The 21274-nt window shown below is 45.6% G+C and overlaps 1 protein-coding gene across 4 annotated transcripts in view; it reads left to right on the forward strand.

Annotated features, from left to right (window-relative positions):
- Window positions 1-20755, forward strand: part of SUSD6 (sushi domain containing 6) — a 111928-nt gene extending 91173 nt beyond the window's left edge. For all 4 annotated transcript variants that reach the window (XM_073348474.2, XM_073348473.2, XM_073348472.2 and 1 more), the window contains 4 exons: window positions 7729-7926; window positions 10700-10838; window positions 12630-13054; window positions 14632-20755. In XM_073348474.2, coding sequence (XP_073204575.1) covers window positions 7729-7926; window positions 10700-10838; window positions 12630-13054; window positions 14632-14657 — 788 coding nt within the window. In that variant the 3' untranslated portion in view covers window positions 14658-20755. The remainder of the gene's footprint in view (window positions 1-7728; window positions 7927-10699; window positions 10839-12629; window positions 13055-14631) is intronic.
- Window positions 20756-21274: the final 519 nt, after the last annotated feature.

A 21274-nucleotide genomic window follows, 5' to 3' on the forward strand; every position in this document is an offset into this window, starting at 1 on the left:
AATGAATAACAATGCCTGACACATTTAGAACTGCCCTTGTAGAAATCCTGATACATAGATTAAACCTGCCCCTCGATCTGGAGATGGCAATTCTCTCCTGCTGGGCTGATTTCAATGATACGCAAATGCTTGGCTTTCTCACCTTGTGATTCTTCCCTGTTCTCTCCCACTCTGTCCCTTCCCGGCTGAGAACAACCTCTCTGAAGAGATGTGTAAACCTAATATCGGACCTTGGCCCCTCGCACCAGTAGGCTGTGTTCAAACCCTATTCTTACACTAATAAGAGAATCTTAAAAGAAAGCTGTGCCAAGGGGATAGGCATAGCTTTCCAAACAGCTTTTACTCACCCAGGGCTGTAATATCCCCTTGGAAAGCTTGAAATTACGATTACCTAGAGTTATTTTATTTCCCTCCATTGCTTGGGACAATGCCGTAAGTGTCTCATCAACGGGAGCTCCATCCACTGTTCACACTTCTATGAACAAGAATTAAACCATTATGGCCTGGGATGAGGCAAGAAGTACATAGGAATTCTGTTAAGGTTTCAGGTACACAAAAAAGCCAGTGAAAATGGGGGTGTGCCATTTATCTTGTAGAGATGGCTACCAGCTCCCCCTGGTTTTAGGTTGCTTAATACTTTCCATTATAAAGAATTCCTGTTACCTTTTTGAGATGCTGGTGTGCAGCAGACCTTTGAAATTTGGCAGGAAGTAAGCCTGGGGGCCAGAGAAGGGCCTTTTCTTTGGCTGATGAAATTCTGTTCAGGTTTGACGGAGAGAAATAACTTTGGGAAATCACCATTTCCCTTCTGTAGTTTGTGTTTGTGGGGAACATGTGGGCAACATGCCATGTTGAAGGTGAGTGTTCTAATGTAAGGCTGGGCCCCCACACTGCACTAAACCCAGCAGCGGAGAATGTCTCTCTGCAAAGAGAATTAGGCTAAACTCTTCCTGACCACTGTATTCCAGACACAGCACACAGTCTCAGTGGCCCATTTTCCCTCTCTGGGGCACTACATGAAGAAGGGTTCCAAGGAATTTCACACACCCATACACTTACATCTACATACCTCCCAGGAAAAGGGGGAGAGAGAGACAAGCTGGGCTTTCCCCCAACCAAGTCTTCCTTCTGGATTCAGCACATAGCCCCAGTGGCCCACCTGGAAACCCACCCCTCTGGTGGCACCACATAGGGAAGAAGGTCCCCTAGATATTCAAGGAAGGAGTGGGAAGAAGCTGGGATGGTCCTGTAGCTCAAGGCATGCTATGGTGCTGAATGATCGGGGCTCAAACCTTGCTCCTGAGGCACGATGAGGATGGTATTGCAGTTGCACAAAATAGATTCCCCCGCCCCTTTTTTAAGACCGAATGAGTTACATACAAAAAACTCAAATGTTATTTATGTTGCAAAATCAAGCAGTCAAAAGCTAGGAAATTCCAGAATTTAGATACTAAGTCATTAAATGCGAAGTCTGGCTTATAGCCACATGTTCTTCATTTTCAGGGTATCCTCTTGAGACACCCAGTGCCTGGTTTGCAGAGGTACTGAGCACTCAGCTGCTATTAGTCATTGGGAGCTGTGCATGCTCAACCCCTGTAGCATTAAGGCTGTGTGGGCTGGAAGAAGGAGCAAGGGGTTGGGAGGTGCTTAGCTCTAATTCTGCCTCTGCTACTGAGTCACCATTTGGCCTCAGGCATGTCTCTTTGTGTCTGTTTCCTGGGGTATAAAATGCAGGTGGTAATACTCTTCCCTCACAGTGGAGATGAATTATTAATATTTGTGAGGCACTCAGATCCCATGGCAATAAGCGCCCTAGAAAAGTCAATGAGGAAATGACTAATTCTGTAATCATTGCATTGTATGCAATAAACAAGGCAGGGATCACTGAATGATGAGGATAACAATATTCAGCTGCTTCATTCTGTGAGCATCATCCATCTTTTGCACTGAATGAGACCAAGGGTTTCTGGAGGGAAAACATGTGATCACGTAATTGAGGACTCTCTTCATTCTGATTCATACACACAAGGTTCCTTAGGTAACCTAAATTCTGGTATTTGCAAGCTTTCAACTGCTTGAGCGTAACCTAACATTTTTAAAGTAAAGCTTTTTGTATATAATTTATATAGCATTGCTGGTGTACATGGTATAGCCCTTCACAATAGAGAGCACACCAAACAAAGAAGTACATCCCTGCCCAATAGGGCTTCTGATATAAAAGGCATGCATGAATACAGTGCAAAAGAATGGAGACTAGAAGAAACATTCTTAGGCAGCGAGGGTAGCTCTACATTGGAATAAAAGACCCCTGGAATGTCTGTGGCTGGCCTGGGTCAACTGACTTGGGCTCACTGGGCTCAGGCTCTGAGGCTAAAAATTGCACTGTAGATGCTCGGGCTTGGAGGCTGGACTTTGGCGTCCCAGAGCTCGGGTTCCAAAGGTCTACAAAGCAATTTTACAGCCCTTCAACCCAAGCTGGCCGAACAAGGGTTTTTAATTCCCATGGAGATGTACACTTAGTGCAGGAGTGGGCAAACTTTTTGGCCTGAGGGCCACATCTGGGAATAGAAATTGTATGGCGGGCCATAAGTGTTCACAAAATTGGGGTTGGGGTGAGGGCTCTGGTTGGGGGTGTGGGCTCTGGGGTGGGGCTGGGGATGAGGAGTTTGGGGTGTAGGAGGGTGATCTTGCCTGAGATTGAAGGGTTTGGAGAGTGGGAGGGGGATCAGGGTTGGGGCAGGTGTGCGGGAAGGGGTGTAAGTTCCAGCTGGGGGGGCAGGCTCTGTGGTGGGGCTGGGGATGAGAGGTTTGGGATGCCGGAGGGTGCCCCAGGCTGGGATCAAGGGGTTTGGAGAGCAGGAGGGGGATCAGGGCTGGGGCACGGAGTTGGGGGGGTGTGGGGAGAGGCTCAGGAGTGCAGGTTCCAAGTGGTGCTTACCGCAAGCAGCTCCCAGAAGCAGTGCCATGTCCCCTCTTCGACTCTTACGTGGAGGTGTGGCCAGGCAGCTCTGCACGTTGCCCCATCTGCAGGCACCGCCCCTGCAGCTCCCATTGGAGCACCAGAGGGGGTCATTGGAGCGCATAGGAGCTGGAGCATGAGGACCATGTGGCTGCTTCCGGGAGCCGCGTGGTGCGTCCCCCCGACCCTGCGCCCCGTCTGGAGCAGGGCCGTGCCATATCATGCGGCCCCCAACCCTGCGTCCCAGCTGGAGTGCCGGAGCAGGGCAAGCCCCAGCCCCCACTCCCTAGCAGGAACTTGTGGGCCAGCTTTAAGCAGCTCGTGGGCTGAATCCATCCTGTGGGCTGTAGTTTGCCCACCCCTGCCTTAGTGGCTAGAGTCCAGATGAAAACTGCTTAACGATACCTTACTTCTGTCACCAGGGGTTGTACTGAGCTGGTTGCTTCTCAGCAGTATGTTCCAATAGCAGATTTCTGGATCTGTCAGTTTAAACTTCCATTTAAAAAGGTGGGGGGGGGGGGAAGGAACTTTGCTGGGAAAATACTTAGAATGTGACCCACTGCAGTCCTCAGTATGCAGACAGACATGATGAAATAGCTTGGTGGACAAGATGCTTAAATCCCCTCCCCCTGCAGATGAAGCAGGCCCTAAACTCAGCAGAACCACTGTGATGGTGCTGTGCAGGGGAGGGGGCAGGCTGCTTGAAGGGACTCCACATAGAAGAGTCTGGTGTGGCTAGGGCAGTGCAGAGCAGTGGCTGTTTAGCCTGCTACTAAGTGACTCTATACAGCTCCTGTGCAGTGGGTGTACAAGTGTTGTGCCATCTGCTCCCAAATTTCAGGGTTGTAGCTATAGCCTACTGTATTACTGGACTGGAGGGAGGATTCCTTCTTCCCATACTCCCCCCCTCCTCCTTCAGTCCTCTGTACAAAGCATCTGGTCCTAAGAGATATGACCTGCCCTCCCTCATCTCACTGTGGAGTGTAAGCTGTCACTTTCCAAGTTACCGTATATACTCATTCATTAGCCCGTTCATTTATAAGCCAACCCCCCCCAGATGGATAGGTAAAAATTGTAAAAACTGTATGACCCTTTCATAAGCCAACCCTAAATTTCAGGGGGTTGCAAATGTTGGCTCCCGGCCCGTCAGATTAAGCCGCTGGCGGGTCGGACGTTTTGTTTTCCTGGAGCGTTCACAGGCACGGAGCCCCTCAGCTCCCAGTGGCCGCGGGTCTCCGTTCCCAGCTAATGGGAGCTGCGGGAAGTGGCACACCGCTTCCTGCAGCTCCCATTAGCTGGGAACGGCGAACCGCAGCCACAGGGAACTGAGGGGCTCCGTGCCTGTAGATGCTCAAGGTAAACAAAATGACAATCTATTAGATATTCAATTCAATGATGTCATGGAGTTTAAAATCATCAAATTTTGGTGTAGACCCATTTATAAGTTGACCGCTGCTCTTTGATGCGTCACTTTTTTACCAAAAGTATTCGGTTTATGAACGTGTGTATACGGTATGTCAGGATTAACTATTTCATTGGTGATCATTTCAGGTAATACCATCCAGTTACCCTGGGATCATGGGTGGAACTGTAGCACCATCACTCCTCTGCATGTGTCAGAAGATATGTGTATGTCAGAGATTACAAGAGAGGGTGTGGGTAACCCACTGTGGTAAAAAGTAAAGCACCTGAATTTATTCAAGCCCCAAAGTGTTTTATTAAATATGAACAAGCTTCCTCACTAGGATTGAGATGTTGATCTGGATTTAAAGGGAGAAGTGATGGACTCTTCTCCCCTGCATTCAGTGTTTGAGTAATGTAAGAACATTCGCTTCAGTTTGATATTTTTTTTGCTATCCAGATTATTGGAGGAGGAACACCTTCAGAATAGGACGGGTTCCTCATTTGATAAGTGGTGGTAGTGGAGAGCATATCAAAGATTCTGCATGCTGCCAGCAATAACTGTAAGCTGCCAGAGGAGATGAAATCGTAAGCAGCAAGGATCCTGTTTTCATTCTGATTTCCTCATTTTCTATTTTTTTCCCTGTCCATGGTTATTGATTATACTGGCAGAAATGTAGCAGAACTGTCTTCGGTTTTCCACGAGGCCTTGAAATGCATTTGCCCCTTCTAAATTGACAAGTTACCGTGTTGTCAGTTTGCTGCCCCACCTCCTTATGAGGCACCGTGCTTCAACTACTCGGCCTTAGTTTTCCCCAATAAGGTTTTCAGGCAGCTCTGATGGCTTCCAGCAGAGCCTGTTGGCCAGGTTACTACAAAAATACACTCTCACACCTCTCTCTCTCTCTCACTCACACACACAGAGCAGGGTCCAAAGTCAGTACAAAAACAAACACAAAATAAGACTCTTTCTGCCAGCTGGGTTTAGCTTTGAGGCTATTTCATCTGCCTTCCTCCCTTCTCTAGATTCAGCTCTTAGAGCCTGCTTTTTCCCTCAAATGAGACAACTGTTTTATCTGAGGCAAAGGTCCCCAACCTGGGCATTGCTCTTATCAAATTAGATGCCTTTAAGTCACCAGGGCCTGAAGAAATGCATCCTAGAATACTCAAGGAGCTGACTGAGGAGATATCTGAGCTATTAGTGACTATTTTCTAAAACTAATGGAAGATGGGAGAGATTCCAGAAGACCGGAAAAGGGCAAATATAGCGCCCATCTCTAAAAAGGGAAATAAGGACAACCCGGGAAATTGCGCTGAAGTTATGCTGACTGGTCTGTAACCTGAAAGATAATGGAGCAAATAATTAAGCAATCAATTTGCAAACACCAAGAAGATAAAGTGATAAGTAACAGCATGGATTTGTCAAAAATAAATCTGTCAAACCAACTAAATAGCTTTCTTTTGATAGGGTAACAAACCTGGTGGAGGGGGAAGTGGTAGATATGGTATGATGTTGATTTTAGTAAGGCTTTTTGATACTGTCTCGCATGCCATTCTCATAAACTAGGGAAATCCAACCTAGATGGAGCTATTATAGGGTGGATGAATAACTGGTTGGAAAACTGTTCCCGGAGAGTAGTTGTCAGTGGTTCACAGTCATGCTGGAAGGGCATAATGAGTGGGGTCCTGCAGGGATCCGGTCTGGTTCTGTTCAATATCTTCCTCAATGATTTAGATAATGGCATGGAGAGTACACTTATAAAGTTTGCAGAGGGGTTGCAAGTGCTTTGGAGGATAGGACTAAAATTCAAAATGATCTGGACAAACTGAAGAAATGCTCTGAAGTAAATAGGATGAAATTCAATAAGGACAAATGCAGAATACTCCACTTAGGAAGGAAAATGGGAAATGACTGCCTAGGAAGGAGTATGGCAGAAAGGGATCTGAATCATAGTGGATCACAAGCTAAATGAGAAGAGTGTTAACACTGTTGCGAAAAAAACATCATTCTGGAATGTATTCATAAGAGTATTGTAGGCAAGATAGAAGTAATTCTTCTGCTCTATTCTGCACTGATTAGGCCTCAACTGGAGTATTGTGTCCAGTCCTGGCCGCCACATTTCAGGAAAGATGTGGACAAATTAGAGTGAGTCCAGAGAAGAGCAACAAAAATGAATAAAGGTCTAGAAAACATGACTTACATGAGAAGATTGATAAAACTGGGTTTGTTTAGTCTGGAGAAGAAAAGACGAGAGAGGACTTGATTAACAGTCGTTAAGGACTTAAAAGGTTGTTATAAAGAGGAGGGAGAAAAATTGGTTCTAGTTAACCTTTGAGGATAGGACAAGAAGCAATGAGTTTAAATTGCAGCAATGGTTGGACATTAGGAAAAACTTCCGAACTGTCAGGGTGGTTAAGCACTGGAATAAATTGCCTAGGGAGGCTGTTGGAACCTCCATCATTGGAGGTTGAGTAGGTTAGACAAATGCCTGTCAGGGATGGTCTAATACTTAGTCCTGGCATGAGTGCAGAAGACTGGACTAGATGACCTTTTGAGGTCCTTTCTAGTCCTATGATTCTATAATTGATTTGAGTGGGAGGAAACCATGTTATCTCTCCATATCAAGTTGTGCAGGCTGACTAAGCCATCTGGACCTTAGAAAAAGAAGAAAATCAATAATGAAGTGACCGTGTGGGGAGACGTAAGATTAAGGACTTTATGGGCCTGCCTAGAGAGGTGTCCGCACTTGAAGCAATTTACAAGTGGCATTGCTATGGATGTGTCTTAGGGTATGTCTACACTGAAAAGAAAGAGGGGAAAAAAACCCATGGCAGCATGTCTGCACCCAAATTTCAGTGTAGATGTTCCTGCTTGGACTGGAGCCAAGACTTTGAAACCCAGCAAGGAGGGAGTGGGTCTCAGAGACCAGACTCCAGCCTACATGGGAACATCTACATTTATTTTTAGCCCTGTAACAAGAGCCCTCAGAGCCCAAGTTAGTTGACGCGTAGTTTTGGTTTTTGTCTTTTGCTGCGTAGACATGCTCTACTTACCTTATTTTCTAAGTCTGTTTCTTTTGACCCTTCCTTAACTTGGTGGCTAACTTATAGTATTGGAATAAAACCTAGCATTCAACAACTGCACTAGATTTAGTAGGGGTGAAACCCAGGCAGTGGAGCGTCATTGCTGTATTATGGTGTTTCTTCCCATTTCTAGAAACAAAAGACTTCTCAGAAGCCAGCAGGAGGAACTACAAACATGCGCCACATTTTCAGCTGATTTTTGCAAAGTCGGTACTTGCACAGTTGGAGTCTTCCTCTATACAACATCTTCATGATGGTTTCTCTCCTTTCCCCTTTTCCTCCAGTTTGCCCCCGTCCGCCGGAGCCTGAGAATGGAGGCTACAAATGCCATCCAACTCCTTGCAGTGACCCTCTGACATCTGACAGCGTCATAGAGTATGTATGTGATGAAGGCTACATGCTAAAGGGAGATTACAAATACTTGACATGCAAGAATGGAGAATGGAATCCAGCCATGGAAATTAGCTGTAGGCTAAGCCAAGGTGAGTAATGCATTACAGCAAGTAAGGAAGGTAGCTTCCATTTTAGACTGTCTTCTCTTATTTATTATATATTTTAATATTTGATACATGTATTGAGGTAGTGCCTAAAGAACGCAACAAGATTGGGCCCGTTGTGCTAGGTGCTGTACAAACAAAATCAGTGGTAATCCCAGCTCACAGTGTAAAAGCACAACACCTCTCCTACATTCCTCCTTTCAAAGTCCAGCCCATGTTCTTTAACAGAGAAACATGGCCTGTGAAGATGTGCTTCTGGATGCAGATCTCTGTCATGGTTTGAGTGGTGGCTCCTGTATTAGCCTGCTGAGACAATAGATTCCATCTTGCCGTATTAGAGATAAGGGGGCAGTAAGCTGCTCTATCGTGTGCACTTTCAGTGCTGCCCCTCTGGCTCCTGGCAAGCGGACAATACATCATCCACCTCGTCTTGTCTCTCTAATATCCTGGGGACCAACAGGGCTACAACAATATTGCAGACTGTGGCTGTGTCTCTGTTCTTTCTTCTTCACCAGTGCTTTCTAACACCCATTTTTGGAGGGGCTGCTTTATTTGCTTTTGGAGCTTGCAGTCTGCTGCAGCGCAGAGCTCCATGGTGCTGTTTGTTTGGCCTGGCCTGATGGATGTTACTGCTGATTTCTGTTTTCTTTCTTTCTAAATGGAAATTGACAGCTTTTGTTATGTGAGGCTTTTCCAAGCTGGACAGGAATTCCTCTCCCATGACAGGAAAGTAAAGCAGTCTGCAGAAAAATATTTGTTATACAGCTGTAATTTTATTGTCTATGTTTAAGGATTTCTGGTTTTAAAAAACATACATACCCAGTAAAAGCTGATGGAGGGAGGAGCCCATATACTGGTGGAATGACTCAGCAGCAACAATTGGAGTCAAATTTTTCCTCCGGGATTAGTGTTTATAACACATCTTGCTTTCTGGCTTAACTTAATCAGAAAGCAAACAGAAAAGCACCCCTTCTTGGAGTTCACCCGAGCTCTGTGGCCACTAGAACCTACTGTACTATTCCCAAAGATGCCCTTTTCTCTCCTGGCCACTCTTACAGCCCTTACTCTGAGCATCTGTGCCAGGGGAGGGGGAAGTGGAATTCACCTGCGGCCAGGTAGAACCTGAAAGCACTCTGAGTTCAGTGTGGGATTGTAAAAATTCCTCTGTTCTTTCCCATCCCACTTCCTCCCCCAGTCCCAGTCCATGCAAGAAAACCCTTCACTGTGACAACTCGCCATGCTTGGACAGCATTCCTGCATGATGGCATTTTGCCCACTCCAGGACTGCAAGTAGCAATGTGAATGGCAATGACCACGTGGCTTTTCTCTAGTATCACCGGGGATGGGTTAATATCACACATGGCCTGGGTTGACCAGAAATATAGGGCCTCAAGTCACTGGTGGAAGGGTAGTGACTTGAAAAAGCCAGTGAGAAATGAGGAAACTGTGTTAAGACCATAGGCTTCAAAGCAAACAATCACATCTTAATCCATCTTCGGGTGTCGCACCGCTTCACAGAAAATGCAGCCATACAGGAACATGATGTGAAGATCTTGTCTACACTAAGTACCTATTGCTAGGTGTGACCCTAGAGGACATAGTGAATTGTAGCAAAATGGAAGTTTTGCTTAACTGGGATTCAGTTAAATGGGGGTGTCCTGTATATGAAGCATGTAAGAGCATTGGCCAGTGAACCTACAAGCATTGCGGGGCGGGTTAGTACAGAAGACTTTAGTCATCACTTAAATGGGTTAGGGGATAGAAGCAACATACAGGCAATTAATTACACAGCCTAGAGAGGGAGAAGACCTCTTAGGCTGTCTGAGTTCATTTCCCTGCCAGTACAGGATTATTCCCTACTACATGTTTGTTAGGCTATGTCTACACTAGCACTTACTGTGGGACCTACCTAAGCGCCAGTGTAGAAAGCGCTATGTTGGCTTCTCCTGCCGACATAGCTACCCCTGCTCAGCTCCCTTGTCACACTTTACCTGTGCTAACACAAGCCATGGGGATTCCACTACTTTCCTTGGGGCAGACTCTTCCACTGGCTAAGAATTCCTATTAACAGGGAGCTTTTCCTGCTGTTCAGCCTAAAACACCCCTTCTGTTACGCTAAACAATTCTCTTCCTTCCTTATGGTCATCAAGTCTCTTTGTAGTTGTTGTCACGGAGTGTGAGGAAGTTTGGGCCCTTCACCCCTCTTCCTGGGATTCACTGTGACTCTCTCAGCCAGCCAGTAAAACAGAAGGTTTATTGGACAATAGGAACACAGTCTAAAACAGAGCTTGTGGGTACAACCAGGACCCCTCAGTCAAGTCCTTCTTGGGGGGCAGGGAGCTTAGACCCCAGGCTTGGGGTTCCCTGCTTTCCACCACCCAGCCCAAAACTGAAACCAACCCCCCCCAGCAGGCTCTCTCCTGCAGCCTTTGTCCAGTTTCCTGGGCAGAGGTGTTGCTTCCCTCATCTCCCCCCGGCTCAGGTTACAGGCTCTCAGGTATCCCATCTCCAATGAAACTCCCCTGCCACATTCCCAGGTCAACACTCCCCCCTCCCTGCTTCGTCACAGTTGTCACTTAGCCAAACTAAATGTATGCATTTAACTCATCCTCTCCTAAATCAGCCCCTTTAGCCTCCTTCCCCCCTTCTATTGCTCTTCCCTGACACTCCCTCCATTTTTCAGAGTACCCTTGTATGTACCTTCTTCACATGATGGCTGTTCTGAGGCATGAACCATTTGTTTCTTTTGGCTTTGTAGATAAAGATTCGCCCCCGACAATCGGGGTCCCCACCCTCTCCATAGTGGCCTCCACAGCAAGCTCAGTAGCTCTGATCCTTCTCTTAGTTGTGCTGTTCGTTTTGCTGCAGCCAAAGCTGAAGTCTTTTCATCACAGCAGGTGAGCTCAGTGGGGGAAAAGTTTCAACAGAGGGCAGGGGCTGGGGGATGTAATATTTATTTACATGTGCAGTCCACAAGGGTGTTGGGTTTGTCTCCTCTTTCTGTCATCTTAACCCCATCACTCTTCTTTCCTTTCTCTGTCCTGTTCTTCTGTTTTTCTCATTTCCTTTTTTCATCCTTTTGTGCTTTTCTTCATCACTCTTCCTTCAAGTCTGTTGCTTTGTTGGGTTCTGCTGGGTTTCTGTATAATCTCCTCATGTCATGTTGAGCAGGGTCTGGTTTTAATGGCCATAACTTCTCATCCCTTTCCTTTAAATAAATTTACTGCTGGCAAAAGATGCCATCGGGTTGATGACACAAGAAAAGAGACTGTTCTTCTCATTCACAGAATAGATGTGATACTGGCAATCTTACCACAGGCTTCCACTGCCCTGCCAATGTACCTCAGCCCTTATCTGGAGAGGGTTTAGTCTCCAGCTCCTGTCAGGCTTTGGTCTGTCCATTAAAACTTCCCGTTGTTGACATCAGTCAGCACTAATGTGTGCTGGTGGTTTTTTTGTGATGTGAACATAGTCTATTGGAAGCTTGGCCTGACCCCCCAGATTCACTTCCTGTAGGACAGCATACTGAATAGAGTTGAGGAAAGGGCTATTCCCTGCCTTATTTAAACCACGGGCCTCACAAACTCAGGACATAGTGGAGCTGTGATTTTTTTTTATTTTCCCCCCACCCCCCATGCACCCCTTACTTTTAGCTGCCCCACTTACGCGTCTCCAGTGACGAGGCACAGGCAGTATTATGGGTGAGAAGAGGTCTGTGGGTGGCACAGAGTGTCTATGGGCTTCAGGAAACACAGCATTTGTGCACTGTGAAGCAGTGTGCCCAGCACTTGTGAACGGCTCCTCCTGGAGACCCCCTGAACTTGGATACAGCATTTTCTGTGGCTACTGTTCTCCCATTCCACCTGATCTATTTGCTATTCTATTTCTGTGCTTCTACATTTTAAATGTAAGACATTATCCAAACCCTATTGGACTGTCCTCTACTTCAGCCTCCTTACTTTTCCAGTGCTGGATGATTACCAAGGTAAGAGCCTGTGGATTTACATCTGCCCCTTCCCCTGCCAGTGCCCAGCTCATTTAAGAGATCCCTCCGTTGCTTCTGTGGCTGTGAATTATGCTGATATCACTAAATAAAGGTACTGACCAGCCAGAATAAATTAATTATTCAGGAGCTTCTGACATATGTGCACATCTCTGATTATCCCTGCTGCAGGGAGGGTGGGGGGGAATAGAAAAAATACAGGACATTTGCCCTCCTGACCTGGGAAAAGACAGCTGTACATGGAGGAGGGGAGGGTCCCACATTTCAACTGCTGCCATTGCCGGCAGTGTGTACTGTGCTCTGCTGCCCTTCCTCCGGGTGGGCACAGATTGGTCTTCTGAGCCAGCCACTTCTGCTCCTTGAACAGCTGGTGGGGTGGCTGTTGAGCAGCAGGGCATTGTCTCATTTGAGGGCACAGTTCTGGAGCATGCCCCTGTCTTCCGCAGGGCCAGCCACTGTTAACAGGAGAACTAGTGTGTGGTCACTGGCATGGCAGCACAAGGAGGTGACTGCTTTTCATGGGGTGTTGGTAAAATTCAGTCCTTCTCCCCCTGAACAGGTCACTGTTGAGTGGTGGAATTGGGTTAAGGAAAGGTTACTTCATGGCTCATTGGCGTGGTTGGGGGGCTCACAGACACACAGAGCTATCTAAATTAGCCCTAAATTAGCTTTTTCCTCTTGCAAGACGTGATCAAGGTGTATCTGGGGATCAGGTCTCCATGATGGTGGATGGTGTCCAGGTGGCCTTGCCGTCCTATGAAGAAGCAGTCTATGGCAGCGCAGGGAACTGCATTCCGCCCTCGGATTCACGAGTACAGATTGTGCTGTCAGAGGGAGCTGGGCAGAGTGGAACAAGTGAGATGCAGCAGCAGCAGGACCAAGGGGCTCGGGACTGCTTCGTTGGAGAGGACGAGGCCCCAGGACGCTCTGGACTGTGTGAAGCCAGTGGCTCTCAACGCTCTGAAACTGTTCTCGTACACCAGGCCACCACCTCTTCCTGGGTAGCTGGCATGGCTAGCAGTAGACCTGTGCACAAAGATGCTCAAGACTCAGAAAGCAGTGATCTACAAAGCCTTTTATCACTTACTTCCTCGGAGGAATACACAGACGGTACGTGATATGAACAGGGAATACTGAATGAGACACTAATGTGCATAAGAATAGTCGCCGCAGTGAAGCTAGCTAGGATGAGAATTACAAGGGCCATTGATTCTTTGGCTTAAGGGCACAAGCTGGTCACCAGCTGAGTGTCAAAGAAATTTCCCTACCTCCACTGTGTTACGTAATTAAATGTATACTGGGGGCTGTACATCTTCCTCCAAAGCATCCAGCATTGGCCTGCATCAAAGGCAAGATGCCAGACTAGGACCACAGGTCTGTTCTGCTCTGCTCTTGTGCTTCCTCTGGTCTTTATCAAGTCATTGGCAAAGAACTTTCTCCCCATCCCCGCAGTGCCATGAAAATGCAGGGCAGCCCTATTTAGGGGCAACTGCTTGTTGGAGGGGGGCACTTTTTTGAAAATGAGCAGTTTACAGTTCTGGGGCTCCTCCATTTGGGGCACTGTAACTGACAAGGCAAGGGACTGTCTAGCGTAGTGCATAAAGCACTACAGACCCAGAGCACAAGTCTAGTTTGAAGTCCTAAGAGGAATGAGTTATGATGGTCTTGTGCCTCAGTCCTGTAGCGGACAGGAGTCCACATAACATGGACCAGCTCTCTGAGTTTTCTGGACTCTGCGAAAAGAGAGGCCTTACAAGGACAGAGCTGATATGGAGACAGAACAAAGCTTTGCTTCTGTAGAGGTTAGATCTGCTAGGTCAAGAAGCATAAATGGCTTATAGATAGCACAAAGCAGAACTTTATTTTCCATTGCTGCAAGCCCTATAATAGTCAGTAACATGACTTGGAACCCTACTCAACAATAAAACCCCAAAGGTTATTTCCCCTACAGGGAGGGAAATACCAGATTCCCAGATATGGGAGGAAAACCTCAAACATGGGTAGCAGAGTTTGGGGATAGTGTTGCCAAAAGCTGATCCAGTGGGCCTTTCAGACTGTGCAGAAATAGGCAGACAATCCATGTGTTCTGCAATGTATAGCACTGCTTTTAAATCTCTGTTTAAAGCACCTCTCAGTGGGGCAAATTGCTATAATCCAGAAGCTGGGAATGGGCGACGGGGTGTCTCACTTGATGATTACCTGTTCTGTTCATTCTCTCTGGGGCACCTGGCATTGGTCATTGTCAGAAGACTGGATACTGGCCTAGGTGGACCTTTGGTCTGACCCAATATGGCCGTCCTTATGTTATAAGGAAGACTAACCAAAAGGCTAGCTTACTGGGTCAAGATCCTGCTGAAGCTACCTAACTCCCACCTACATGGGAACTTGCACTGGCTGTAGTTAAAGGTTAACTTGCCACAGGCCTATTTGCAATCACCTGCTGCTGCTAGGCTAAGGCAATAGGAAACTCCTGATCTGTAGGGAGGCTGCTGGAGGGCTTGGGGAGAAGTGCTACCTGGTGTCGGAGGGCGAATGCTGCACTACCATTGTCGGAGAGTGTGTGTCTGTACTGGGATGTGGGAGGGGCTGTAACATATGCCCTGTCTGTGCACTTTGCTGCCACCTGTTAGAAGTTCCATAGAGTGACCCGTGTAAAGTCTGACCTCTCTTTTTCTTTTCCCTTCCAGATACTCCATTGTTGAAGGAAGCATGAGGCCTGCTGCACTTGTTTAGCCTTCTCCCTCTTGGTTCCCCCTCTTCTTTCTTGGGATGCAAGCATTCTGTGCAGCCTTCCCCACCTTCACGAGCTGGGCCCTGGATACCTCCAAGCAGAGACGCTTCAGCTGAAGATCCAAAGGATATTGCCAGGTTGTCTCCTCGATGCGCCATTTGGTGCGGTGTCAGCCTTCCCATTTCATCTACATTAGGGGCTTGAATAATGTAATGGATTTGAGCTCCTCCCTCTTCTTCCCTCCCCGTGTCAGATGTTTGACAGCAGCGTCTGGAGAGCTGCTACTTACTTGTGCCTTTCTCCTTCTCACACTGGCTTGTCGCAGCTTCTCACAGGCCTCACTAGCTGTTCAGCAGCCCAGAGAGCAGGGATCAAGAACTGCTTGCTCGTTGGGTGCAGACATAGTTTATATAAAGGCCTTTCTTCCAGTATCCTCCTGGTGACTAGGGGGCAGGACAGAGTTCTCCAAGAGGGATGAACCTGGGCTTGGGAAAAGTTCCAATATGGGTAATTTACACTATCCAGCAGTGCTCATAGTTTTTAAAAAATAAAGTGGTATGTTCTGTAACTTGACTGCATATTAACAGTTAGGCATTACTGGGTATTGTAAAGGCAGAGAAGTCTGACATCTTTTACAAGATTTTTGGAAACGCCTGAAGATTTTTCTCTTCCTCCCCTTCATGCCTTTTTTGTTATCCTTCATCTTCCCCGCAAATATACATACACCTTTGATGTAGCAGACTAACTGTCTCTCTGCAAGATTCCATTCCAGAAAATCCCACTGTCTCATTCTTTCATTGACCTCACAATCCACTCGGTTTTTGTGTTTCCTGAAGTCTAGGGCTGTCTACTCTGAGGAAAATTTACCAGTTCCTTTCAGTGCTGGTCTAGCACAGGGGCAGCTCCTGGTGCTAAACTCCTGGAGAATTTCTTCAAAAGGCTAGTTGTAGACAAGGCCTAGAAGCAAGAAAACTTGCAGTACAACCCTGATTTTCTGATCTCCAGTTAACCAAGCCTGTGTTAACTGCAGGTTAGTCACATTCTGCTGACATGGTGTGCCATATTCGTGGCCAGTTTATCCAAAGGCCTGTTCTTTTGCAGGTGTCGGGTGTCTGACACGGTTTTAAAAATATCAGGTTTTCCTGCGTAACTGCTACGAACAACTTTTAACTTGACATGACAGCAAAAATGGAAAAGTCCTTTAGAAACATTGTCCCTTACTCCCTCAATTTTCCAGGAAACGTAAGGGCTTTTTAAGATGTTCTCTGGATTCACTGGCCCTTTTTTATGTTTGCGATTTTGTCAGCAGAAATATTAACACTGTCAGCTAATGCTGGGGTTTGTGGTTAGCATCCTCGGTTGCCTGGCAAGAGATACCAGGGTACTCGAGTACAGCATCACACTTTCTAAATAGTTGCACCATGTCTTCAGAACCTTAAATGGAAAGAGTTGTGCTGCTGTTTTATCCTAATGGGACCTCTTTGTGCATTTGGAGCTGCTCTCACATGTGGGCCTCTTCTTCATGGGGATGGGGAACAGTGTGTTCGCTAAAACCCCTCCTGAAGAGTGGAGTTGACACAGTTGGGTTGCATGGCCATTGTGGAGACAGCAGAGCAGTTTTTAAACAATTACCTGGAGCAGGACACTCCCTAGTCCAGAGCATGAGTTTTAATGACTCTCTTGACAGGGCTGTCTTAAAATAAGCCTAGGAATACATTTCTTGTCCCTTGTATATGTAGGGCCTGGTGTGACATACTGGAGGTTGTTACATGTCATTTCCTGAATGGTGCTGCATAGGGACAACTGTGTCCCATGGCCAAATGCATGTTTGGGGCTTGGTGGTGGATTTAAAGGAGTTAAGCAGGGAAGACAAGGGAACAGCTTCCCTAGAGTTGGTTCCAGCAGCAGTGCTTAGCCCCTCAAAAAAAGGTCTATGCAGCTCATTAGTTGGACTAAGGCAAAAGGGGCCGGGGGTGGAGGTGTGCATGCTCACCCCATACCTTAGTCAAGTGGTCAACCAGCAGTTGCCCTGAAGGAAAGCCAGTGAATTTGTATTTGAAATGGAGGGAGCAATGAGACGTGGCTTTATTCAGCAAGTTGTGACTTCTGGGTGAATACCTCAGCCCCTCTTTCTCTCCCCTTTTTATAATTGTACTCCCTACCCAGAGCAGTGACTATATTAGAATACTGAGTGTTATATAACACTTTAAAATGGATTATTGCTACAGTAACTGAGGTTAAGCTCCAGCTGCAGTGGGCAGGGATTGGCTGCAGTGTATAGCCAGCAACCTGCCTCCCCTGCTCATTAAATTCCCTAATGCATTTGCCTGTTAATTCCCAGGACGGCTGTAACAGTGTGTGCGTGTGTGTGTGTGGGGGGGGGAACAGCTCTGTTTTCCCACATCCCTTGTATCTCTTAAATTAAGTCACAAGAATTGTTTTAAAGAGACACTGTCAAGTTAAAAGTAGTATATTTTAAACAAACTTCTTTACCTGCTCAACACCCTAGGTTACTGCAAGAATTTGACAAATCCAACTTTCACTATCCTTGGTGGTTTTGTTTCTGTCTCAGTTTGGACAATAAAAAACAAACTTGTTTCATTTCCAGCTTAATGGTGCTGCAGTATTTGGCTTTCAGACTGCAGGCATAAATGTATTAGTTTGTAAACAGTTTCCATTGGAATTTAAAGAAAATCAACATGGAAATATTTCTACTCTTAGTTTTAAAATTGTTCTTCTACAAAATCACGTTTGAAATAAGTGTCCCTATAACCTGGTCTCTCACTTCTTATCAAAGTGCAAACACTGACCTTGTTTTCTTCTCATCAAACAAATAGAAAATAGAATGAATTGCTCTCTAATTAGCTTAAGGTTCCCTGGTAACCAAAGCTGACATCCAGCAGCCTGGGTGCAAAGGCCAGGTGCCACACTCTTCAGCTGACAGAAGAGCATTCTCTTAATGAAGCTGGAATTTGATCCCAGGGCCTGACCTTGCTCTGAATGCTGAAACTGACAGCCATGTACCTAACAGAGAGCGCATAGTGGCTGTGTCCACTAACCCCGACTTACAATAGTGTGGTTATCCACCAGTCTGAGGGAAATAATCAACTGGGGAAAAACAACAGAAGAAGGGGACCTTAATTTTGTTTGAGTCCCCCCAGAGTTTCTTTCCCAGGAGGGAGGGGTGTGGGGAGAGGGAAAAGATGTGCCTGTAATCTTAATAATCAGCAGAAATAGACAATCGATGTCTCTTTGATTTTAAGAGGATAAAATAGCAGCTACTGATACTGGCTTTTCATGGGGGGATCTAATTGTAGCCTGCTGGCTGGAAATCTCTGATGCCCCTGGATGCCTTGGCGGTTGCAGAAAAGTAGCATGTCACTTTCTTCTGTGGAAACATCCATGCAGACTAGAGACATTAAATCCCATGCAAGCCAGAACAAGCAGAAACAGCTTTTGGATTCTTGTGTTTCACCTTCCCAAGCATTCAGCTTTAGAGTTTACTTTCATATAAAATGAGAGAGAATGAGGAGGGGAAAAACCTGTTTAAAATCCAGCAGATAAGTTTTCAAAAAGAAAAAACAATGCTTTTTCTTTCTCTTTACTGAGCAACATGTGGACCATTACCTGCATACCTTTAAAGTCTTAGGGAGACTTGAAGGGGCAGAAATCAATTTCTGGGGAAGGAAGAGAGCTAGAAAGATAAGTGAGATACTGCACACTCAGAACTCCCATTTTAATCAATGGGAGCAAGAACTGCAGAACTCAGCCTTAAAGAACCCTTTCTTATGAACTCTCCCATAACTTGTTAGCATTAAGTTGGAGTGAAGAATACCGCATTTCGTGCTGGAATCATAGACCAGAATAGTCAAAAGGAAACAGTCCCCCTATAGCATTCCCAGCATGGTGCAGTTTTATGTTGTCTTACACATTCTGTACCCTGAAATGCTTAACAAGAATATTCAAATGATTTAATTATACCTGAAAATTAAAAATAGCACTTATTAAAAGTATAAGGGGGTACAAAACCTAAAGGGATGCTGTCAGGAGAAATTTACAAAACACTATGTGCAATAGAAACTCTTCCATGATTTCTTTGCTATTCCAATTGAAAGGGTTTTTGTAGTTTTTTAAACAAGGATATTCCTCTGCCCTGTTTGCAATTCAGATATTACAGTACCAGGCTAGTGTGAGAGATCCAGAAAGTGAAACTGACTACAAATGAAAGTGAATTGGATTGGTCTCTTCTCAGTGCTGAAATTATGAAGTGCAAGGTGAATTAAAAGCAAACTTTAATCATGTCAATGTTGGAATAATGTAAAGGGATTAGTAACAGGGAAGGGAACTTTGGTGGTTTGTTTTCGGTTGTTTTTTTAAATAAGGGCCTGACTCCTGCGGGTGGAAGGAGCAAGGTTCTGTAGTGTTCTCCTCCTTTGTAGGACTGCTGCACAATTAGAGCTTTGTGACTCTGGGACGGAGCAGAGCCAGAGGATTCCCATCCTTTTAAACCAACAGCAAACTTGCAACATAAAATTACACTCTGTGAGCATCATCTTACGTACTTCCTCTTGGAAGTGAACTCTCTCAGGGTTTCCCCATTTAACAATTCAACAACTTAGCAGGGTTTTTATGCATCTGGAGGGGTGACTTGCCCTCACAGCACATGGAGTAATTTGGAGAGAAATATTGACATTATTCCAGAAGGAAATACAAGACTCCCCGAAGTGTGGAGAATTTGGTTTGATTTGAATTGGGACTCAGTGAGCGCAGTAAGTTCTGCTGTAGGACGTAAGCTGGGCTGGGAGATCACTGCTGTGAGTACAGAAGAGAGAGCACCTAGAAAACTTGGGGTGAGTGAGTAGGAGCTGTTATTAAAAACTCCGGCAGGCCCTGTAGGTGGCTCAAACTATTGGGTGCAAATGCATATAATGGTGAGCCCATAAAGAAGGGTTCACTGTGCCTAGATGATCAGATACTAAAAACCAACGACTCCGCCATGTAAAAAAGTGGAGGCGCAGCAAGATAGAGATGTTTAGATTTCCTTGCTGATCTGTTTACAACATGTCATGTTGTTAAACTAATTTTTCAAATTAGTTTTTATTTTTGGACAACAATTGTTTTATTAATATTCTTTACTTCACATAGCCTGGACAGCAGAACTAGTATCTGTTTCATTTCCTGGTTCTCACACTAGCACAATAAATTTCATCCTGAAAAGAAGGAACTGCTGATTAAATTTGAAAACATTTGTTCACAGAAACTTGTAGTTAAGAAACTTCAGTTCTCTCTGTAAAAGGCCTTGGGAATGCAGAGAGGCTGCCTAAGGCTGGCTTCATTTGAGGGAGTGTTTTTATATTGGGAATGAATTTTCTGCCAACGTTTCAGAACCTTGTGAAAAAAACAAAACAAACCCCAAGAATGATTGTCCTGCTCTCACTGCTCCTGGGACAAAGCATGTAAGTCTCTGGGACCTCTCTTCAGAGAGCTCTGTCCTACATACTGCTTCTAACTTGGCCTTCTGGAGAACTTTAAGAGGTTACATGTGGTTGCACCAGAGTGGATGTCTGAATTAAATTGATGCTCTTCTATTTTAACATATGCTTTTTGCTTCTGTCCAAGGGTGAGCCAAGGAGAGGGGCAATCTAATTCTGCTGGAAAGTAATGCTTTATTTTTGATTCTCAACTTTACATAAGAGTTCAAACCAAACACGAAGCTGAACTGTCTGTGGAGCAGACACTGTGTGATGCAGTGAGCACACTGCAGGTAGTTACAGATAGCGAAGCTTGGTTGCCTTCAATGCATTAATTTGTTTTCTGGTTTTTGTCTGAGTTACACCACTATGGAATTGTGTGCGGAATGGTACTCCTAGATGTGGGATTTTAAAACAAATGAAACGTAATTGATGCTGTGCAGGATGTCACTCAATCAGTTTTATTTTTGCTTTTCTGGTCTCCTGTACATTGCAGTGGGTGTGAAGATAGTATTTTAATATTTGTACAAAGTTTAATTTAATTTTAATTGTTCTATGTATATAACTGCATTTCTAAATTAAAAAAGTTCTTTTGAAGTGAGTGTCTAACCTCTGGGGTGTGCTTTTTTTAAAAAACATGCTGTCCTTTGGTCTCGTGCTGTTTGGCTGGAGTGGAGAAACCAGCCAGCAGGTTATCTGATGATACTCTACGCTTCTTTAGCACCTTCCATCTGGGGATCTCAAAGCATATTGCAGACAACGAATGAAGCTTTACCGCAAGTGGGAGCTAAGGGGTATGTCAAGGTTCCTCCCCCACTCTGAACTCTAGGGTACAGATGTGGGGACCTGCATGAAAAACCTCCTAAGCTTATCTTTACCAGCTTAGGTCAAAACTTCCCCAAGGTACAAAATATTCCACCCTTTGTCCTTGGATTGGCCGCTACCACCACCAAACTAATACTGGTTACTGGGGAAGAGCTGTTTGGAAACGTCTTTCCCCCCAAAATACTTCCCAAAACCTTGCACCCCACTTCCTGGACAAGGTTTGGTAAAAAGCCTCACCAATTTGCCTAGGTGACTACAGACCCAAACCCTTGGATCTGAGAACAATGAAAAAGCATTCAGTTT

Source organism: Lepidochelys kempii, chromosome 6 (assembly GCF_965140285.1).
Source record: "Lepidochelys kempii isolate rLepKem1 chromosome 6, rLepKem1.hap1, whole genome shotgun sequence".
In the NCBI taxonomy this organism is placed as follows: Eukaryota; Metazoa; Chordata; order Testudines; family Cheloniidae; genus Lepidochelys; species Lepidochelys kempii.